Source organism: Oryctolagus cuniculus, chromosome 5, assembly GCF_051225735.1.
Source record: "Oryctolagus cuniculus isolate XC-2025 breed Fujian yellow rabbit chromosome 5, ASM5122573v1, whole genome shotgun sequence".
In the NCBI taxonomy this organism is placed as follows: domain Eukaryota; kingdom Metazoa; phylum Chordata; class Mammalia; order Lagomorpha; family Leporidae; genus Oryctolagus; species Oryctolagus cuniculus.
Window position 1 is genome coordinate 126,638,327 of NC_142871.1, and position 19,612 is coordinate 126,657,938.

General features: G+C 56.4%; 3 protein-coding genes across 13 annotated transcripts in view; 2 read left to right on the top strand and 1 right to left on the bottom strand.

Moving 5' to 3' along the window:
• ZNF318 (zinc finger protein 318) overlaps positions 1–10,678 on the top strand; it is a 105,047-nt gene extending 94,369 nt beyond the window's left edge. Inside the window, exon 9 of the mRNA XM_089333918.1 lies at positions 10,584–10,678. The gene's annotated coding sequence lies outside the window, so the exon portion shown is untranslated. The remainder of the gene's footprint in view (positions 1–10,583) is intronic.
• Positions 210–19,080, bottom strand: SLC22A7 (solute carrier family 22 member 7). 5 transcript variants are annotated; one of them, XM_089332333.1, is made up of 11 exons: positions 19,002–19,056; positions 18,596–18,727; positions 17,937–18,040; positions 17,644–17,798; positions 17,352–17,520; positions 16,275–16,398; positions 15,882–15,991; positions 15,316–15,530; positions 15,001–15,109; positions 14,145–14,351; positions 212–2,349 (listed from the first exon to the last, which is right to left on the bottom strand). In XM_089332333.1, exons 2-11 carry the CDS (start codon positions 18,656–18,658, stop codon positions 2,061–2,063), a joined length of 1,545 nt encoding a protein of 514 aa, XP_089188459.1. In that variant the 5' UTR covers positions 18,659–18,727; positions 19,002–19,056; the 3' UTR covers positions 212–2,060.
• CRIP3 (cysteine rich protein 3) lies at positions 4,017–13,061 on the top strand. 7 transcript variants are annotated; one of them, XM_051854713.3, is made up of 9 exons: positions 4,026–10,235; positions 10,584–10,678; positions 10,997–11,054; positions 11,157–11,288; positions 11,464–11,510; positions 12,080–12,151; positions 12,254–12,348; positions 12,447–12,504; positions 12,665–13,061. In XM_051854713.3, exons 3-9 carry the CDS (start codon positions 11,026–11,028, stop codon positions 12,724–12,726), a joined length of 495 nt encoding a protein of 164 aa, XP_051710673.1. In that variant the 5' UTR covers positions 4,026–10,235; positions 10,584–10,678; positions 10,997–11,025; the 3' UTR covers positions 12,727–13,061. The 7 variants fall into 7 exon arrangements, 5 of the variants coding, with proteins under 5 accessions (XP_089190047.1, XP_051710673.1, XP_002714475.4 ...); XR_016234587.1 differs by lacking the exon at positions 11,464–11,510 and having other exon boundaries at positions 4,019–10,235; positions 12,279–12,348; XM_002714429.6 differs by lacking the exon at positions 11,464–11,510 and having other exon boundaries at positions 4,030–10,235.
• Positions 19,081–19,612: the final 532 nt, after the last annotated feature.

Genomic DNA, 19,612 nt, shown 5'->3' on the forward strand with positions numbered 1-19,612 from the left:
GCACCTGGGCCATCCTCCACTGCACTCCCGGGCCACAGCAGAGGGCTGGCCTGGAAGAGGGGCAACCGGGACAGAATCCGGCGCCCCGACCGGGACTAGAACCCGGTGTGCCGGCGCCGCTAGGCGGAGGATTAGCCTAGTGAGCCGCGGCGCCGGCCGCAGAATCAGTTTAAACCATACTCTGTGTTTTGCTTCATAAATGTTGATCCTCATGTATGTTAAACAGTCTCCTGGGGCCGGCGCTGTAGCTCAGTGTGTTAAAGCCCTGGCCTTAAGTGCCGGCATCCTATTTGGGCGCCGGTTCTAGTCCCGGGTGCTCCTCTCCCAATCCAGCTCTCTGCTATGGCCTGGGAAAGCAGTGGAAGATGGCCCAAGTGCTTGGGCCCCTGCACCCATGTGGGAGACCCAGAAGAAGCTCCTGGCTCCTGGCTTTGGATCGGCGCAGCTCCAGCCATTGCGGCCATCTGGGGAGTGAACCAGAGGATGGAAGACCTCTCTCTCTGTCTCTACCTCTCTCTGTGACTATGTCTTTCAAATAAATAAAGTAAATATTAAAAAGGGGGGGGGGGAGGGAGGAAAAGAATCTCCTGGGGTAGGCATTTAGCCTAGCAGGTAAGTGATCCATGTCCTACATTGGAGTATCTGGGTGAGTCCCAGCTCTGTCTCCTAACTCTAGCTTCCTGCTAGTGCTGACAGTGGTGCAGACTGATGGCTGATGGCTCTCAAGTAATTGGGTTCCTGCCACCCTCCAGGGAGAGCCAAATTGAGTTCCCAGCTCCCAGCTTTGGCCCTAGCCTAACCCTAGCTTTGGTGGACATTTGGGAAGTGAACCAGAAAACAGTCTCTGTCTCTCTGCTTCTCAAACTAAAAAGAAAATGGGGTGGGGCCCAGTTCCAGCCTTGTGGTGCAATGAGTTAAGCTGAGACCTGCAATGCAGGCATCCCGTGAATGCCAGTCTGAGTCCTGGCTGCTCCACTTCTAATCCAGCTAATGCACCAATGAAAGCAGTGGAAGATGGCCAAATTACTCGGGTGCATGCCACCCATGTGGGAGACCTAGCTGGAGTTCCCGGCTTCTGCTGTTGCAGCCATTTGGGGAGTGCCAGCAAACTGCAAATCTCCCTGTCCCTCTGCCTCTAACTCTGCCTTTCAGATAAGCAGATAAATCTTTTAAAATGAAATTAATAGGCCGGTGCCGCGGCTCACTAGGCTAATTCTCCGCCTTGCGGCGCCGGCACACCGGGTTCTAGTCCTGGTCGGGGCACCGGATTCTGTTCCGGTTGCCCCTCTTCCAGGCCAGCTCTCTGCTGTGGCCAGGGAGTGCAGTGGAGGATGGCCCAAGTGCTTGGGCCCTGCACCTGCATGGGAGACCAGGAGAAGCACCTGGCTCCTGCCATCGGATCAGCGCGGTGCGCCGGCCGCGGCGGCCATTGGAGGGTGAACCAACAGCAAAGGAAGACCTTTCTCTCTCTCTCTCTCACTGTCTAACTCTGCCTGTCAAAAAAATAATTTAAAAAAATAAAAATATTAATGAAGAAAATGAGGTAGGCCAAGACACCACTAGGAGTGCCTACATCCCACATCTGAGTGCTTGCCTTTGACTCCTGGCTCTGCTCCTGATTTCAGTTTCCTGCTAGTGTGTACCCTGGGAGGCAGCCAGGTGATGGCTCAAGTGGTTGGGTTCCTGCCACCAGTGTGGAAGACCTGGATTGAGTTCCTGGCTCCTGGCATTGGCCAGGCTTGGCCTCAGCTATTATCATTTAGGGAGTGAACACAAGATGAGAGATTCATTCCCTCTTTGTCCCCACCCCTAGCCTTATAAATAAGTACAATCAATAAATAAAAATTTTCAAAAAACAGGCATTATGACACAGCAGGTAAAGCCACTGCTTAAGATACCCACATCCCATATCAGAGTGAAGGTTCCCAGTCACTGCTGCTTCATACTTCAGATCGAGCTTCCTGTCAGTGAACCTAGGAGGTAGGAAATAACGGCCTAAGTACTTGGGTTCGTGCTGTTACCGAAGAATGGAGGGTTCTTGTCTTCGCGCAAGAAAGAATTCAGGCGTGAGACAGAGTAGTGGAAAGTAAAAAGTAGCAAAGTTTATTAAGGTAGGGACATCCGAAAGAACGGATGGGCACCTCTCCAGACAGGACCTGAGAGAGAGTGCAGTCGCTCAGGCGGGGGGAAGGAGCGAGGTTACATGGTTGAGTGGAGAGATTACACCTGGCCAGACCAGGCGGGTGGGCGGCTGGCTCAGCAGAGAGGCAGAGGGCTGAGCGCGCAGTCCGGTTGAGGTGTGTGTGGGGGTGTTTAAGGAGATGGGTCTTTGTCTTCACACATCTCCTCCTGAAACAAAGGATTTTATGGAGGTAAATATTAGGAAGCTCCTATCTGAGTTTTCCCTTGAAGGTATCAGACAGGAGGAAGCCTAGCTGGCGCCATCCTGGGTTCAGAGGAAGGGTGAGCAGGACCCCCTGGAGAATCAGGATCCCCAGCAGGGTGTTTGAAATGCAGATACTGGGCTGCATTTGGGAGGTTGTGGAAGATTTGTCAGGCAGAAGGGGCGGGGTCCTCCACCTGGTAGAAGGGGGCAGGGCAGGATAAGAGTACCCGGCTGCCCCTGAAACATTATCAGGATGACTTTGAGATGCAGATGCATATGTTGGACATGGACGTCTTCTCTTTAGGCCTTTATGTCACACACATAAGCTCATATCTGATTTCCTACCTAACACTGCCACCCATGTGGGTGGAGTTTCTGGCTCCTGGCTTCTGCCTGGCCTAGCCCCCAGCTGTTGCAGACATTTGGGGAGTGAACAAAGAGATGGAAGATATCTGTATCTCTCTCTCTCCTCCCTGCCTCACCCCCACCCCTCCACTCGGTGTTTCAAATAAATAAATCATTAAAAAAAAAAAAAAACTTCTGAGACCTTAGGCAGCTGAACTTTCCCTTCTCCAGGGCTTTCATTACTAGCAGCTCTTGAGCTCTGTCAGTCAGTCCTGGTTTATTCCCACCAGCACTCATCTCCGTACCTGTGAAGGGGATTTGTGTCTAACATATAACATTGATTCACCAACAAGCATTTGTTGAGCAGTATGTGCTAGAGATTGAGCAAGGAAGGCACTAGAAATATACACAGTAACTGGCAAGGTCACCCTGGTTCCTTCCCTCAAGGAGCTCACAGATCAAATAGGCAGACAGGCCAGCGCTGTGGTGTAGTAGGTTAAACACCCGCCTATGGCACTGGCATCCCACATGGGCACCAGTTCAAGTTCTGGCTGCTCCACTTCTGATCCAGCTCCCTGCTAATGTGTCTGGGGAAGCAGTGGAAGATGACCCAAGTCCTTGGGCCCCTGCACCCACGTGGGAGACCCGGAAGAAGCTCCTGGCTCTTGGCTTGGGAGCTGTTGCAGCCATTTGGGGAGTGAACCAGCAGATGGAAGACCTCTCTCTCTCTCTCTGTAACTCTACCACTCAAGTAAATAAACACATCTTAAAAAAAAAAAAAAAAAAAAAAACAACAACAACAACAAAAAAACAAAGTCTAGACTGTGGTAGGGGAGATGGGCAGGAAGACCTGTTTGATTGTCTCACTAATCTACAGCCCAGACTTTATCAATGAGAAAGGTGATGCGTGGGCCTCTGTTTTTTTCCCTCTCATTTGGATCAGCACTCAGGGAAAAGAAAGCTGTCACAGATTGTGTCCCTTCTGCCCATCAGCAGAGGATGATGCTATAGGAGAAAGTGCCTGGGGCCAGTAGCCTGGTATGGAGTAAATGAGGGGACCTGGGGTTAGGCAGGAACTGATAAGGTCAAGATATTGGGGAAGTGGATTCTCAGAAAAGAGACAGCCTTTAAAATATATATATAAATATATATTTATATATAAAATTTATATATATATAAATATATATTTATATATTTATATATATATAAATATATAAAAATATATATATATATTTGAAAGGTAGAGAGAGAGAGGTCTTCTATCCTCTGGTTCACTCCCCAAATGGCCGTAACGGCTGGAGCTGGGCCAATCTGAGGTCAGGAGCCAGGAGCTTCCTCTGAATCTCCCATATGGGTGCAGGGGCCAAAGGACTTGGGCCATCTTCTACTGCTTTCCTAGGCACAATATCAGGGAGCTGGATTGGAAGTGGAGCAGCTGGGACTCAAACCAGCATCCATATGAGTAAGAATGCTTGTGTTATATATTAATGTTAGCCGTCGCAAAACACACTGAACACTGGAATAAGGGAAAGGGTTTATTGGGGAACACCCAACAGACCGGAGTGAAGGGGCAGCAAAGGAAAAAGAGAATGGCTTTGAGGAATAGATGAGCAAGGGGCTTCAGATAGGACAGAAGAGGTTGACACCGCCCCCTGGAATTCGAAAGGAGGGGAAGGTGAGGACGCAGCTGCTGCGTGGGGGATAATGGCGCTGGACCTTCAGCAGCTGAGGCCTCAGGAGGCGGCTGAGCCAGTGCCTGTAGATTGGAGCAATAAGGGGGAGGTTCATCTGCAGGATCAAAGGAGGTTGTGGTAGAGGCAGTACCAAGGTTAGAGGTAGAAAACGAGGTTTTCTGCTCAGGCCTCTGACCCCTAGTGCAAGTCTTGGAGACCAGAAGGACTTGAGCAGGAGAGCAAGAAGTACACAGGGAAGGTTTAGTTCGAAGATAGGAAAAGGCTTGAACGTATGGAATCTCCTTCCATTTTCCCGAACACTCATGGAAATGATAAAGATGTTATCAGGGTCAAACTACTCCGACTTCCGATCCCTCAGAGCCAAATGCGCCACCATGGAGGGGCCGCTTTTTGAGGCTGGGGTCAATTTGAGAGGGACCATCAGACGGAACGCAGTTAGAGAAAAGTTCCCATTGCGACCTGTAGAGTCAGATCCGTAGATTGCAAGTGTCCTTGCATCCCGGCTATCTGACTAACGAGAGAATATGGGAGCAGAAGGCGGGGTCGTCACCCAAGCACCCACTGGAGCCCAGGGCCTAGCCTGTAAAAAGGGGAACAGAGATGGAGTCGTCACTTGCACCCACTGTTGCCTGGACACAGTGTCCGTAGAGGCTAAAGGCCTTAAGTAGGAGAAGTAGGAGTGGTGGCTAGAGTCCAGTGCTGCGACCTTTACGAGAGTCAGGCGAGTATACTAGACCACCACTCAGATAGCAGGCACCCTGAGGAATTTTCGTTCCGCGTCTTACCTCAGAATTTGGAAGGCCAATGTGTGGATGGAGATCGCAGAGCGTTCAGTGGTGTGGGAGGAGTTCCGGGGGTGTGCTTTGCGACCGGCAGAAATCCAGGACCCCAGAGCAGTTCAGAGGTCCCCAAAGGGAGAGCAAAGTCACTGGGGGACGCTGGATCCCCAGCGTAAGGCTATCCGAGTCACAGCACCAATGTTATATATTAATGTTAGCCGTCGCAAAACACACTGGACACCGGAGTAAGGGAAAGGGTTTATTGGGGAACACCCAACAGACCGGAGTGAAGGGGCGGCGAAGGAAAAAGAGAGAGAAAGAGTATAAGAGAGAGAGCCAGAGGAGAGGAGCTAGCGAGGAGAGAAGATAGAGCAGAGAGACGATAGGAGGAGAGGAGCCAAGAGAAAAGAACCAAGAGGGAAGGACCAAGAGAGCACGTGTTCAGGAACAGGCCCTTTTAAAACTCTGCTGGAGGGCAGGCAGGGAAGCAGGAGCAGCGAATCCCATTAGGATGGGGGTGGAGCCTGGCTCAGGTAGCTGGGCCATGCGGCCACCTGGCTAAAACTGCACCAGTTTCCTAACAGCTTGGATCTGTATGATGTTGAGCAAGCTTCTTAAACGTTCCAAGCTGCTTTTCTGTACAGTTGGTGATGTAACATTTCTACCCCTTATCAGATTGTTGTATCAGAACAGATACAGTGCCATGACTGTCACTCCATCGCTGGTAGCTGTGCTGTTTTAACAATGCTCTCTCCCTAACACAAGTTTCAAACTCCTCTTTGGGAATGGAGTCACAGAATCGCGTACTGTGAAGAGACTCTAAAATCCCGTCTGCATACAACGCTTGCATCCCTTCTGTAACACTGAGAATCAGTGGTCTGTTCCAGCATTGCTGATAGCATATCTAGGGACAGAAAGTTCACTGCTGTCTTAAGTGGCCACTCCATGTTTGGTCTCTGTATGTTAGAAGGTTCTTTCTTGAACTGAATCCAAATCTGCTTCCCTGTGACCTCTCTCCAGGGGTCTGGACAGGGCCTCGTGCCCTTCCTGCCTCTTCCATGTGAGAGCCCTCATGGGGCTTGAAGTCATTTTCCCACTGCCATTCACTCACCTAGAGTTGGAAAGCTTGTATCTTCAGCCTTCCTGACAATAATTAAGAGATAAATTCATCAATCAAGTAACAATCTCAGCATATGTACCTCATAGCACAGCTTGACAACATGAAGTCAAAAGTGTTGGTGGGAGACTTGAATAACAGTAGGAGCTGTCGTTTACTGATTCGCTGACTGCAATCGGTGCTAGAGATACACAGGGTTAGACAGGTCCAACCCTGTCCGTGGGAGAAAGTCAAACAAGTAAACGAGCACACTGTTGACTGTTGATTAGACACTGTGACAGGTCTGTGAAGGCCAGTGTACAGGGGGCACCAAGGGAAGAGTCCTCTTTCTGAGACAGCGACTGCTTCCTACGGGAGAGGAAACAAATTACGCCTTGACAATTACACCTCACTCAGCTAGTCTTCTCCATTTGTGTGGTATTTTGTTAAATTATCAGAGGCTTTAGTCATGCCAGCTTTTCTTTAAAAGAGCCCCCATCAGTAAATGCAAATGCATTCCTCCAAGAAGTGCTCATTTTCTCTGTCAGCATTCATCACAAAGGCTCTTTCATAGCACCAGAATAAAGGAAACCAGGCAAGGAAGAAAAGTAGAATGTTGTGATTTGTTGTGCCTGCAATTGGATTTGTTTATTTGTGCTGTACTCTGCTGGATGCTGGGGGATAGAAGACCTGCCTAGTGGGATGAGGAAAGTACAAAGTGACCCAGAGCAGAAGGCACTAGGGATCCTTGGGAAAGGGTTACTTGGTGTGCCTGGAAGTTCTGAGGGGGATAGGCACTGGGAAGGTGAAATCAGCCTTCCTAAGGGCTGGCATTGTGGTGTGAGAGGCCTAGGGACCGCCTGCAATACATCCCCAACTGCTCTGCTTCCCATGCAGCTCCCTGCTAATGCACCTGGGAAGGCAGCAGAAGCTGGGCCAAGTGCTTGGGCCCCTGCCACCCACCTGGAAGACCCAGATGGAGTTCCTGGCTCCTGAGTTCATCCTGGCTCAGCAGTGGCTATTGTGGCCATTTGAACAGTGAACCAGAGGATGGAGATCTCTTTCTCTGTCTCCCCCTTCTCTCTGCCTTTCAAATAAATATAAATCTTTTTTAAAAAGATTAAAATCCCTTTGAGAAAAAGTTCTAAAACTAATGATCTTGGGAGCAGGCATTTAACACAGCCCATGTTGGAGTGCTTAGGTTTAAGTCCCAGGTCTGGCTCCTGATTCCAGGTTCCCACCAATGCAGACCCTGGGAGGCAGTGGTGATGGCTCAAGTAATTGGTTCTGACACCACACAGAAGACCTGGATTGTGTTCCTAATACTGGATAGGAGTTCACTTTTTTGTTGTTTTAATATTTATTCATTTTTATTTATTTGAAAGGCAGAGAAAGGGAGAGAGCGGTCTATCCATTGATTCACTCTTCCAATGCCTGCAACAGCCAGGGCTGGAGCATGGAAGGGTCTCCCAGACTCAAGTACTTGAGCCATCACTGCTGCCTCCCAGGCACATTAGCAGGAAGCTAAATCAGAAGCAGAGGCAGGACTGGATCCTAGGTACTCTAATATGGGATGTGGGCACACCAGGCAATGGCTTAACAACACCCATCCCACCCCTCATTAAAAAAATAAAAAAAGATTTATCTATTTGACAGGCAGAGTAAGAGAGAGAGAGCTTGCTGGTTCACTCCTCAGATGTCTGCAACAACTGGGGCTGGTCCAGTCTGATGCCAGGAAACTAGACCTCCATCCAGGTCTCCCACATAGGTGGCAGGGACCCAGTTACTTCAGCCATCATCTACTGCCTTCCCAGGCGCATTAGCAGGTATCTGGATCGGAAGCAGAGGAGCAGGAACTTGGGATGCTGGCATTGCAGGCTATGGTTTAACCCACTGCACCATGAAGCCAGCCCCCACATGCATACATTTTTGTATGGACATATGTTTTCATGTCTTTTTTTTTTAAGAGAAATTGTTAGCTTCCATCCTTTTAAAAATTTTTGTTTTTATTTTATTCGAAAGACTAAGATCTTCAGTCTGCTGGTTCACTCCCCAAATACCTGCAACACCCAGGGCTGGGCCAGGCCTTGGTCTCACATGTGGGTGGCAGGACCCAATCACTTGCTGCATCCCAGAATGGACATTAGCAAGAGCCTGGACCAGAAGCAGAGGAGCCAGGCACTCCAACATGGGATGGAGGTGCCCTGAGCCACAGCTTGAGCACTGTGCCAAAACACCTGCTCCAAGTTATGTGTTCCGGTTACTAGATCCTTAGCAGGTCTATGGTTATGACTTTCCTGTATTTTCTCTCATTCTGTGGGTTTAATTTCTTGACATGTCCTCTGCAGCATTGTGTACTACCTTTAACAAATATTTTAATATCTTGGGGGCAGACATTTGGCCTAGTGTTTAAAATGCTGGTTAACATAATGACTGGATTTAATACCTGGCTTCACTCCTGACCATAGCTCCAACCCTGTTAATGCAGACCCCCAGAGGAAGTGGTGGTGGCTCAAGTCACTGGGCTCCTGCCACCCACGTGGGACCTGCACGGCCTTCTGCTCCCAGCTTCAGCCTATTCCAGCGCTAGCCGTTGCAGGCATTTGGGGAGCGTGCTCTCACTATATCTCAAGTAGAAATTTAAAAATTAAAAAAAAAATCTTTAAAATAGAAACATGATTGGTATTAAATTACACTTTCAAATTTAATAAGTATTATAACTTTAGGTGCAAACCATTGTCCCCAGGCTGTTCTGGAGCTTCTAAACTGAGAGTCTTGAGGTCACTGAGGGGCCCACCAGAGTGACAGCCATCGCTTTTACAGCACTGATGTACCAGGTGCTGTGTGGGCACTGCACATGTGTCAGCTCATCTAATTCTCCTAGCAGTCCTGTGAGGTAGTGACTGGCTTCATGACAGCAGCCGTACACCTCAGAGAACGGAAGCAGTGCCGTAGCTCCAGGCTCTTGTCCCTCCCTTCCTCTGTCCACCTTCGACATCTCCTCCCTCTGCCGGCATGGTGCCCGTGAGTGTCCTGGCTGGCGCTCTCACACACATCAACAGTGCAGAAAAGAGAGACAAATGTCAGGTTCCTGTTACACCTGCTGCTAAGTCCTTGTCAGGTTTCTAACTGTAATGAGGCAGTGTAGAGACCTTGGCGAAGTTGAAATCATCAGTGATCACAGAGCTGGTACGGTAAACAAGTGTGGGGTGATCGGCTTGATGTGCAACCGAAAGATCTAGAAAAGTGGCAGAATAATCTGCCCCCATCCTGTCAGTTCAGTTCCATTGTATCGACAACCACAGCGGGCGTCCTGGGCCACGAAGAAGCCGGATGAAAACACAACACGAGAGGGAAAACCCCGGGATCCCCCCACCCCCCAGGGATGTAATACATACAAATAAAAAGGCCTCGGTGCAGGAAGCAAAAAAGGAAAATTCGCCTGGAGCCCGAGAGTCAGTAGCAGAGAGACAGGTTCCAGAATCCGCTGCTCTCAGCCGCTACCTAGCTAGACCGAGATGGAATCAAACCATTCCAAAGGCCGTCCGCACGGTGAGCGCCTGCTCTGTCCGCACCAACCCAGAAACCAGTGCCACCCACCCCGGCGCCTGCGTCGCTCCCCGGCCACTCGGCTGCAGGACCCTGGCTCCTCCCCAGGGGTCGCCAGGCTTCAGAGTTCTGTGAAGTAGCTGTGGAGTCGCCTACGTGCCCCGCACCCTCTCCCCGGGGTGGGCAGGGTTCTCAGAGTCCGGCGGCCAATGAGCGCCTTGGAGCCGCCGAGTCAGCCCAGTGGGACTCTGAGGTGAGCGCTGGGTGGAACCAGCGGGACCGGCGGAACGGAGCCCCGCCGTGGTACCTGCTGTGTGCCGCACGGGCCGCCCCGAGCGGAACCATGAGCTGGACCTGCCCGCGTTGCCAGCAACCTGTGTTCTTCGGTGAGGAATGAGCTGAGGAGGTGGGAAGATGGGGCGAGCCTGCCGCCAGGTTCCCTGGGGACGAGAGGGCTGGCCTTGCGAGGTGACCCCACACACCCCTTTCTGCCTGTAGTGGGACGTGGTCCCCGCACCCCTACCTGCTCCCACTCAGGTCCTGTCCTCGCTTCCCAGAGCTCTGGGGGCCGCATGGCACGGGGGTGGGATGCAGCCTCAGTTGCAGACAACCCTTAGTTGTCTCCAGGGAGCAGAACAGGCTGATCTGGGTCCCCCAGAGGGCTGGGAAGGGGAAGAGGGAGCCCCCAGCCAGAACAGACTCCTCACGGACTGGTCCCACCTTGTTCCCTACAGCTGAGAAGGTGAGCTCCCTGGGCAAGAACTGGCACCGCTTCTGCCTGAAATGTGAGCGCTGCCACAGCGTCCTGTCCCCTGGCGGGCATGCAGAGGTGAGGCCTGGCCAGGGGACACAGTCGTGTGTGTCACCAGATCCTGGAATTTCTGCCTTGGGGGCTTGCCGCAAGGCAACCCTCAGCAGCAAGTCCACCGCCACCCAGCTGGTGGGATCTGGGGAGCCTGAGTAGTGCAGTGGCCCCCTGGCATGGGGGAGGGAGAGGGGGGAGCAGCACAGCCTCCTGGCCGTCCTCGCCCTTCTTCCCGGGACCACCGAGGCAGTTCCGGCATGCCAGCCCAGCCGGCGGGTGGACACTTGGCAGCCTGCCTTGGGGAAGGCTCTGAGCCACCTGCTTTCTTCTGCATGTGCCCAGCACAATGGGAGGCCATACTGTCACAAGCCATGCTACGGGGCTCTCTTCGGACCCAGGGGTGAGTACCAGCCGGGAAGGGGGGAGGGGGCCGGGGCAGCAGAACCCTCCAGGTGGGCTGGCAGGGGCGAGCTCAAGCCTGCCTTCCCTGTTCTCTCTGCAGGGGTGAACATTGGTGGTGTGGGCTCGTACCTCTACAACCCGCCCGCTCCCACCCCTGTCAGCGCCACACCCCTCAGCCCCAGCAGCTTCAGCCCCCCCAGGCCAAGGACAGGCCTCCCGCAAGGCAAGAAAAGTAAGAGAGGCTGTGCCTCAGCTGCTGCTGCTGCTCCTCCTCCTCCTCCTCCTCCTCCCCCTCTTCCCCTTCCCTGGGCTGCAGCGGGGGTGGGGCCAGGTGGCAGTTTTCTGCCCCAGCCCTCTGCTGCGTGGTCCTACAACTTTATTCCTGGAAAACTCTTCTGTACCCCCAGCCCTTCTTGTTCTAACATCACCCCCATGTCAGCTGCCGGGCTAAGAGGTAAGTTAGACAGGTGGCACTGTCACCCCCATTTTGCAGGTGAGGAAACTGAGGCACAGCAAGGACAAGTGGCCCTGTGCAGTCACACAGCCAGCGAGAGGCAACGTGGGGCTACAAGTTAGGCCTCTCCCAGGCCAGGGCCATGGAAGGAATGACTTGCAGGGGAGGGGTCATCGGGATGGGGCCAGCCCCTCACGTCCCTCAGCTTCTCTCTCCGGCCCCTTGGAGTGGGCAGTGACACCATACTTCCCAACACCTGACACCCCTGCCCTGGCCAGCTCCTATATCAGCTCAGGTTTCCTGAGGATTGAGTTGCTGGTAGGGTTGGACCGGTGGGCACCTGAGCCCCTGGGAGAATGAGAAGGACGCAGGTGGTCCCTAGCACCAGTAGAGATGGAACAGGAGGCGGGGGCCCAAGGAAGGCAGGCTTGGCTGGGTGGGAGGCCATGAGTGGAGCAGGGCTGTAGAAAGAGGCCGGTGCCGGGTGCAGCCAAGTGTGTGCGGCAGGCGGGCCCTGCTTAGGTGCTGACCCCCACCACAGCCCCAGCCAAGGCCTCTTCTCCTTAAAGGCCCTCCCCACATGAAGACGTTCACGGGGGAGACTTCACTGTGCCCTGGCTGTGGGGAGCCCGTCTATTTTGGTAAGTGACAATGGACAGCCTGGGGGAGGGGAGGCTATGCCCGGCGGGCTGGTCTCCCTGCCCTGCCCCTGGAACAGAAGCACCGCTTCCCTCCACCGCCAGCTGAGAAGGTGATGTCTTTGGGCAGAAATTGGCACCGACCCTGCCTGCGGTGCCAGCGCTGCCGGAAGACCCTGACGGCCGGGAGTCACGCCGAGGTGAGCAGGGCAGGGGTGGGTGGCTGTGCCGGGAGGTGGCGGGCTGCAGCTGGAGAGACGGCCAGGCCCAGACAGCTCTCTTTCTCTCCGTGTCCTAGCACGACGGCGTCCCCTACTGCCACATCCCCTGCTACGGCTACCTGTTTGGCCCCAAAGGTGAGCAGCCCCGCCCCAGACACTGGGCATGTGTAGTCCTCCGTGGGGACGCGTGGACAACTTCCTGGGTGGTCAGACACGCCCCAGGCCCCTCCCGATTCCCCTCGGTGCTCAATGCCCCTGGGCCCCAGGCCCTTGGTGACAGGGCTCTCTCCCTCAGGCGTGAACATCGGCGATGTGGGCTGCTACGTCTATGACCCTGTGGACGTAAAATCCGAATGAGACCCTCGCCCTGCCTCGGCCTTCCCCCGGCCCCTTGGTGGTCCCGCGGGAGCTGCAGAGCTCTCCAGTGCCCCAGTGCTGGGGGAAGACAGACCCCGCAGGCCTGGGTGTGGGCTGCACTCCGAGATAGACCAGGGAGTCCGGACTTTCTCTGCCAATTCTTCCCTTTCCTGTTCCTAGCTAGGCAGGGGACACAAGCCACCCCATCGTGGAGGGTGGCCTCCTGGCCCTCCCAGTTCCTTTCTCAGTGAATTCTGGAGCTTCAAGGTACTCATCAAACTATGTTTTCTTGAGCCTCAGCCTCTCTGTCTTCTGCAATAAAGTGTCGGCTCCCACGCCTTCGCGTCTTCTTAGGGCCCAGCGGTTGGGGGCGCACTGCCTGCCTGGGAGTCGGCGGGGCCAATCATGGGGACAGAGGATTCTCTTCTCCTGGTCCCCCAGCCCTCGCAGTGGGCAGCCCCTAGCACCACCCAGTGGACAGCACGTCCGGCGGCCCCACTGGTTCCCAGAAGTCATCACAGTACAGCCCCTGCTTTACCATCTCCAGAAGCGCCCTGTTCAGCTTCTCGTGTGGGCCTGACAGCAGACCCTGCGGGAAGGTCTGCAAAGAGACCTTCTTGTCCATTTGGGAGATGAACTACAGGAATCCCAGAGAGGGCAAGCCACCTTCCCAAGGTCACACAGCACATCACTGGCAAAGATGGACTCGGAGCCCGGGGCATTTGTTCAATGGCTTCCCACCCAGGGCCTGTCCCAAAGCTCCTCCCTGTTGCGCCAATCCGGGGCTGCCTTTATTTCCAGAATCTGGCCCCCAGCCACACAAGGGACACCCAGGAGCTCTCAGATGTTGCCTTGTGCTGGAGGCGAAATGGTCAAGGCTGGATGAGCACTGGGAGAAGGCACCAGTGGCAGAGGGTTCGATGCCCATGGCTGGTCACAGGGCCTGCCCGCTGCTCTCCTGCCCCTGCTGCTGAGCTGCTGCGCGGGGCTGTCCCCAGTCCCACTCAGGTCTGCACCTGCTTCATGGCCATCTCTTCCTCCTGAAGACTGGACAGGGCACCAGGGAGGAAGGCGTCACGAGCAGCGGTGGGGTTTAGCCCTTGAACCCGCCACCCCAGCTTGCCCATCAGGCCTGGCCCAGGGCTCTCCCCAGCTTCTAGAATGCCAACGCTTGTTCTTGCATAAGTGACTCACACACATGCTTGCTGAGTGTGTGCACATACACCACTTCCTGCACCTTGGGCATCTGTGCCCTTGCACACGTATGCACGCACCTGACACCCTCCTGCACACTCACATACGTGCACCAAGTACACGAGGGCAGATGAGTCGTCTTCTCTGAACCCTAAATGTGCCAGGCAGCCGGGCACCTGCACCCACACGCGTGTGCTCACACACACACAGTCCTGTGCACACACCTTTTTCTCTCCACATCCTGGATGGTCTCCGGCAGCTGTGCCCGCCTGGTCTCTGGCAGCAGGAGGGCGGTGCAGGCAGCCAGCAGGGCTATGCCCCCGTACGCCAGCTTGGGCAGTGACAGCCACACTCCATCCAGCAAGGCTGCCAGTGGGGCCAGAGAGCCCCCCAGCCGGCCCACCAGCGCAGTCAGCCCCATTCCTGTCTGTCTGTTCAGAGAGAGGACGAGGGAGGCAGTTGGGGTGCGTACCTACCTGGAGGCTTCTCCTCCCCAGACAGCAGAGGGAGCTAAGGCTGTCTTCAATCCGTCTTCCCACCCACTCCCAGCAGCCACCAGAGTCTGGGGCCCGCGTTCTGACGCAGTACCCATCAGTGCCACTGAAAGAAAGGAGCTGGGGAAAGGGTAATGTGGAAGGGAGAGGGCCAGCAGCTGCTGCCGGCCCTCCCGTGCTGTTGGCGGAGACTCGAGTCCTTGGAAACATAACCAGCAACGCAGCAGGTGCCACCCCCCACCCACCAGTAGCTGACACCCCCACCCCACCCCACCCCACCCCCCGCCAAGGCTGGTGGTCACTGGGATGCGGTGGGCAGGATGCGGTGGGCAGGACCGGGCATCTTGGGACTATTTCCTTCCAAAGAGGGCCCAGAGAGGTCGTCCCACTAGGCTCAGGGTCACTCAGCAGAGATAAAATGCCCCACCTTCTCTTACCTGTGGGTAAACAGCAGACCCTCATTCTCTCTGCAGCATGGTGTAATTACGGGAGGGAAGCGGTGTGTACGCGCACCGTTGCTGCTTTGGACACGTGATTAGCAAGCCCCACCCCCAAGGTCGGTCGCCTCGAGACCCAGCCCCCTCACCTGAGCACCGTGGGGTACAACTCCGAAGTGAACAGGTAGGCGGTAGTGAAAGCGGCTTCAGAGAAACCCTTGCCCATCACCGCTAGGGCGGTGCTCCAGGAGCTCCTCTCTGGAGGAAAAGGGGTTCGGGGAAGTGGGAGGGCCTTGAGCGAGAGCCAGGAGCCCCCCACCCCCTGGATCGGAGGCGGGGTCCCCGGAATGGCCCGAACTCAGCGGCCGAGACCGAAGCTCCCCTGGCAAGGGCGTGGTCTCCGGGAGGGGGCGTGTTCCGGGGCCGGGCTCCCGGGGTGGGCGGGGCCTTGGGGCCGAGCTCACCGGAGGCCACCAGCAGTCTGATGCCCAGGGCCAGGGCCGCGCCCAGCAGCGTCCCGGCCTGCGTGAGGCGGCGTCCGGCGTGGCGCACTGACAGGTAGACCAGGAGCTTGGAGGGCAGCTCCACCGCCCCGAACAGCAGCTGCGTCTGATACACGTTCAGCCCCAGCCCCGACACAGCCAGACTCTGGCCGTAATAGGAGAAGTTCACGCCAAACCTGAAAGGCGTCGCGGTGCCACCAGGAAGCCCTCCTTCCCGCCCCTCTGCGTCCTCTTCCCAGGAAGACCTGGCCTATCAGAGGGAGGACCCCCGCCCCACCACCGCAATCCCCTGTTGGGTCTGCCACATGCGCACCAGTGGCCACAACGCTCCTACCCGGACCCTCGCAGCAGCCTTGACAAAGGGTATGGCTCCATTCTCTGGCCTCTCCCAGCCAAAGGTCCTCCTGCCCTCCACCCACCGTCACATTCGTCCCTCGCCCTCCTCCCTCCTCGCTCAGCACCCTCTTGGAGTCTGCCCCTCCCCGCCATCACCCCCAGGCCGCCAGCCCCAGGCCCGCCCTCCTTACCACACCACCATGCAGCACAGGGAGATGTGCCTGAGCCTGGGCGTGCGGAACAGGTCCAAGTATGAGGGTCTGCGGACCACCCGTTCCCCAGCCGCCACTTCGCTCAGGGCCTGGTGGGGGGAGGGCATGGGGTTGTGACATCAGAGTGGGCTCCGTGGTCCCAGCCGGACAGACTGTGCCCTGTCTCTCTGTTCCTTGCCTCTTGTGCTAGCAGTGGAGAAGGGTGGCCCTGAATGAAAGGTGTGGCCCACCAGAGCCAGGTGGGGGGGGCACCGGAAGAGGGGAGCTTTTCCTGCCACCTATGGTGGGCCCAAAGAGGAAGTGGTGCTGGACAAAGCTCCTTCAACCGCGCCACACACGCACATGCACACACGCGCGCCCGTCCTCCCTCACCTCTCTGCTCAGACCGTCCTGAGGCACGGGCCGGCCGTTGAGCCTGGCACAGCGGAGCAGGTACCGCTGAGCCTCCTCCACTCGGCCCTGGGTCAGAAGCCAGCGCGCAGACTCCGGCACCCACCTACGGGACAGGCTTTCGGCTGGAGAGTCCGTGCCAGCAGTCCCCTCAGCCCCCAGCGCCATCCCCTCCCCAGGCCATACTCATCTAAAGCCGCATCCTCCCACACCCCCTTGCCCAGGTCCAAGCACCCCACCACCCGAGAGTCCCCTCACTCCTCAGCTGAGTTGGCCACGCCCTGGAGACCTCAGCTCCCAGCACCAGCCCCAGGCCTCTCTGCAGATGGGCGGCAGGAGGGCGCAGAATGACAGAGGGACTGACTGCCGTAGCCAGAGAGGCCATCCAAATGAGTTCGGGTTTGAGAGGCAATGAAACACCCAGCCAGTCAGCCAGTCAGGCCTCCCACCCCCTGCAGGTGGCCAGCTTCAGCCAGTGCGTGGCTCGGTCTGTGTCTCCAGTCTCCCACTGACTGGCCTCTCCTGCTGCACGCGGCTACCCCTCTCCCTCTGGATCTACCGTTCAGTTCTGTCTCTGTCTCTGCATCTCTTTCTATCTTGTTCTCTGTGGTTTTTTTCTCTTTAGTTTGTATTTGTTTGAAAGGCGGAGGAGAAACAGACAGAAGCAGACAGACAGAAAGCTCCTATCCACTAGTTCACTTCCCAGAAGCCTCCAGTGGCCCAGGCTGGGCCAAGCTGCAGGAACTCAGTCCAAGACTCCCACGTGGGTGGCAGGGACCTGAGTGCTTGGGCCATCACCTGCTGCCCCCCAGGGAGTCCACGCCTTGTTCTCTGGTTTTCAGTGGCCCATGCCATCTTTTGTCTGTTCTTTTCCCTGCTGGTCTCTCCATCATCTGTCGCATCTCTCTCTGTTTCTCTACCTTTTTCCCCCTCTTGGCCACCGACTCTGTATCTCTTTCCCTTCTTCCCTCCGCCTGTGTCTCTGAATCCCAGCCTCTGGTGAATTCTCTCCTTGCCTTTTTGTGTCCCCCACTGCCCACCTCCCCCCCCAGCCCTCACCAGAGGCTGAGAATGCCTGGGGCTAAAGGCAGGGTGACAGCCAGCAGAAGCCATCGCCAGTCCCGGATCAGGTACCCGACCAGTGCCAGCAGCATCACGCCTCCCGTCCAGAAGGTGCTGCTAAGGACGCCTGCCACAATGCGGTGCTCCACATCCAGCCACTCCAGCTCTGTGCCCAGGGCCGGGGTCAGAGACAGGAAGACAGGTAGTGAGGGACAGATGGGCTCAGTCTCACCCTGACCAGTGCCTCCCTCCAGGCCTCCCCGCCCTGCCTGCCCCTTGCCTGCCTCACCCAGGGGCATCACGATGATGGTGAAGCCAGCCAGGGCTGAGCCAGTGAGCGTGCGCGTGATGGCGAACATGACATAGCTGACGGAGGCTGCGGAGGCCAGGCCCAGCACCAGGGCACTCACATAGGCCACCAGCAGCAGGCGCCGCCGCCCAAACCTGCAAAGAGCTCAACTCAGCTCAGCTCCCTGTGAAGTGGAGGTTCCAAAGCCCCGGGGCAGACCAGGCCGGTTCACCAGCCCGATGGGAGAGGATCCCCCAAGCCTGCTCCCTGATTGGCCCCACACCTCACTCCACCTGTCAGACAGGTATCCAAAGGCCACAGCCCCCACCAGCACGCCAACAAAGAAGAAGGTGGATGCAGCTCTGCTCAGATCTTTCTGCTCGCACACGAGGTCCCACTGCAAGGACAGGCGGGAAGGGGCTCCCATGGGCACCTGCTTCTCTCCAGCCACCCCCAGCCCCTCCTCTCCAGTCTCTGGGGCCTTCTACACAGACTGTACCATTCCGCAATCTCCTTGTCTGGCAGTAAATCCCCCAATCTTTGCCTTGGCTTGAGGGGTGTGAGATTTTGCCCCTCCTTGGTCCTGCAGCCTCAGCCTCTTCCAGTGGACGGCCTTGACTGTGACCACAGGAGTCCCGCCGCGCCCCCCACCCCCACGAGGATTATGTAAACCGCAGGCCTGGGGCCAGGAGAGAGGAAGAGAGGCCTCGGTTGTTTCTCCACCACCGCTTCCCCCCGGAGAGGCGCCCTTCGGAATTCTTGGCTCCAGCTCCCTGGGAGCCACTTCCCAAGTAACGGGAAGAAGAGCCTGTGTAAGGGCCTGGTGCTTTATATTCACGCACGCCATCTACACGTGGGTGAGCTGAGGCCCTTAGAGGTGACAGATGGAGACCACCCAAGGCAGTGTAGGCCCCGCCCCCACAGACGTCCCTCACCCGCGGAGCTCAAGTACCTCGGTTGCAATGGTGGAGGAGAACTCCGAGCGGTCATACTCCCAGCCCTGCGTGCAGGGCATGCTGGAGCGGTTGCCCTGCAGATCCCCAGGGCTGCGTCCCTCTCTCCCCAGGGTGATGTTGGGGACAGCCTGGGGGTGGGTGAAGCGGAGGCAGGAGCTGAACGTGCCGTCAGCCTCCCGGGGCAGATAGGCCTCCAGCCACGCATCCTGGAAGCTGAGGTTGGCAGGTGTGCCAGGCAGGGCGCAGCGGTGGGCAGGCACAGCAGCCAGGAAGACGGGCAGGAGGAAGTGCAGGGGCAGCAGAATGCGGGGCAGGGCCAGCAGGGCTAGATTCCGCAGCTGGAAGGGCCCGAAGCCGCCCACCTGCTCCAGCAGCTCCTCAAAGCCCATGCTGCCCACCCACCAAACCGTGCCTGGCGCGGGCTCCTGCTGCAGCGGCCAGCACTGCTCACCCTGCTCACCACGTGGACCCCTGGACTCTGGAAGTGCAAGCAGATGGACAGGTGAGTGGAGAGTCTGCAGCCAGAATCCAACCCCCTGGGGGCAGGCCCTCCCCAGCCCAGCCGCCCAGCTCTCCCTGGATAGCCTGTCTGGCTCAGTGCCTGGGGGAGGGGCTTCCCCCTGTTCAGAGGTCACTGACTCCTGCAGCTCTTACTGATTGGTACTCAGACCAAGTGGGGGAGCCCTGGACCACCACGATAGGGCAGCTGGGTATGTAGGTGAACCCATAATCCCCTGGTCAGCAAAGCTCCTGGGGTCCCTAAGAAGAAAGGTCCCTGGGGCGTGATGCCAGCTCTCCCTGGATGCCTTTTGCCCTGTTAGGCATTAGGTCAGCTCTGCTTGTCTGCAGCCATGGCCACAGCCTGGCCCCAAGTCTGAGGGCCGGACTCTAACCAGGTGAAGGGTTCTTCCCACTGAACACGAGGCCTCCTGCTCTCCCTAGCCAATGCCTGCAGCTGATGCCCTGGAATCGCACTGGGCAGCCTGTACCCAGACTCACTGTACCCCTGCTCT

Excerpts from the sequence above, each read along its gene's own strand:
- CRIP3 (XM_002714429.6), top strand. The coding sequence starts at position 10,193 with ATGAGCTGGACCTGCCCGCGTTGCCAGCAACCTGTGTTCTTCG. Across the intron at positions 11,289-12,079 it reads CCTCCCGCAAGGCAAGAAAA|GCCCTCCCCACATGAAGACG; the intron begins GTAAGAGAGGCT and ends TTCTCCTTAAAG. Across the intron at positions 12,349-12,446 it reads CGGCCGGGAGTCACGCCGAG|CACGACGGCGTCCCCTACTG; the intron begins GTGAGCAGGGCA and ends TCCGTGTCCTAG.
- SLC22A7 (XM_070073275.2), bottom strand. The coding sequence starts at position 18,988 with ATGGGCTTTGAGGAGCTGCTGGAGCAGGTGGGCGGCTTCGGGCCCTTC. Across the intron at positions 17,521-17,643 it reads CATCATCGTGATGCCCCTGG|AGCTGGAGTGGCTGGATGTG; the intron begins GTGAGGCAGGCA and ends CCCTGGGCACAG. Across the intron at positions 15,531-15,881 it reads CTGTGCTGCATGGTGGTGTG|GTTTGGCGTGAACTTCTCCT; the intron begins GTAAGGAGGGCG and ends GACGCCTTTCAG.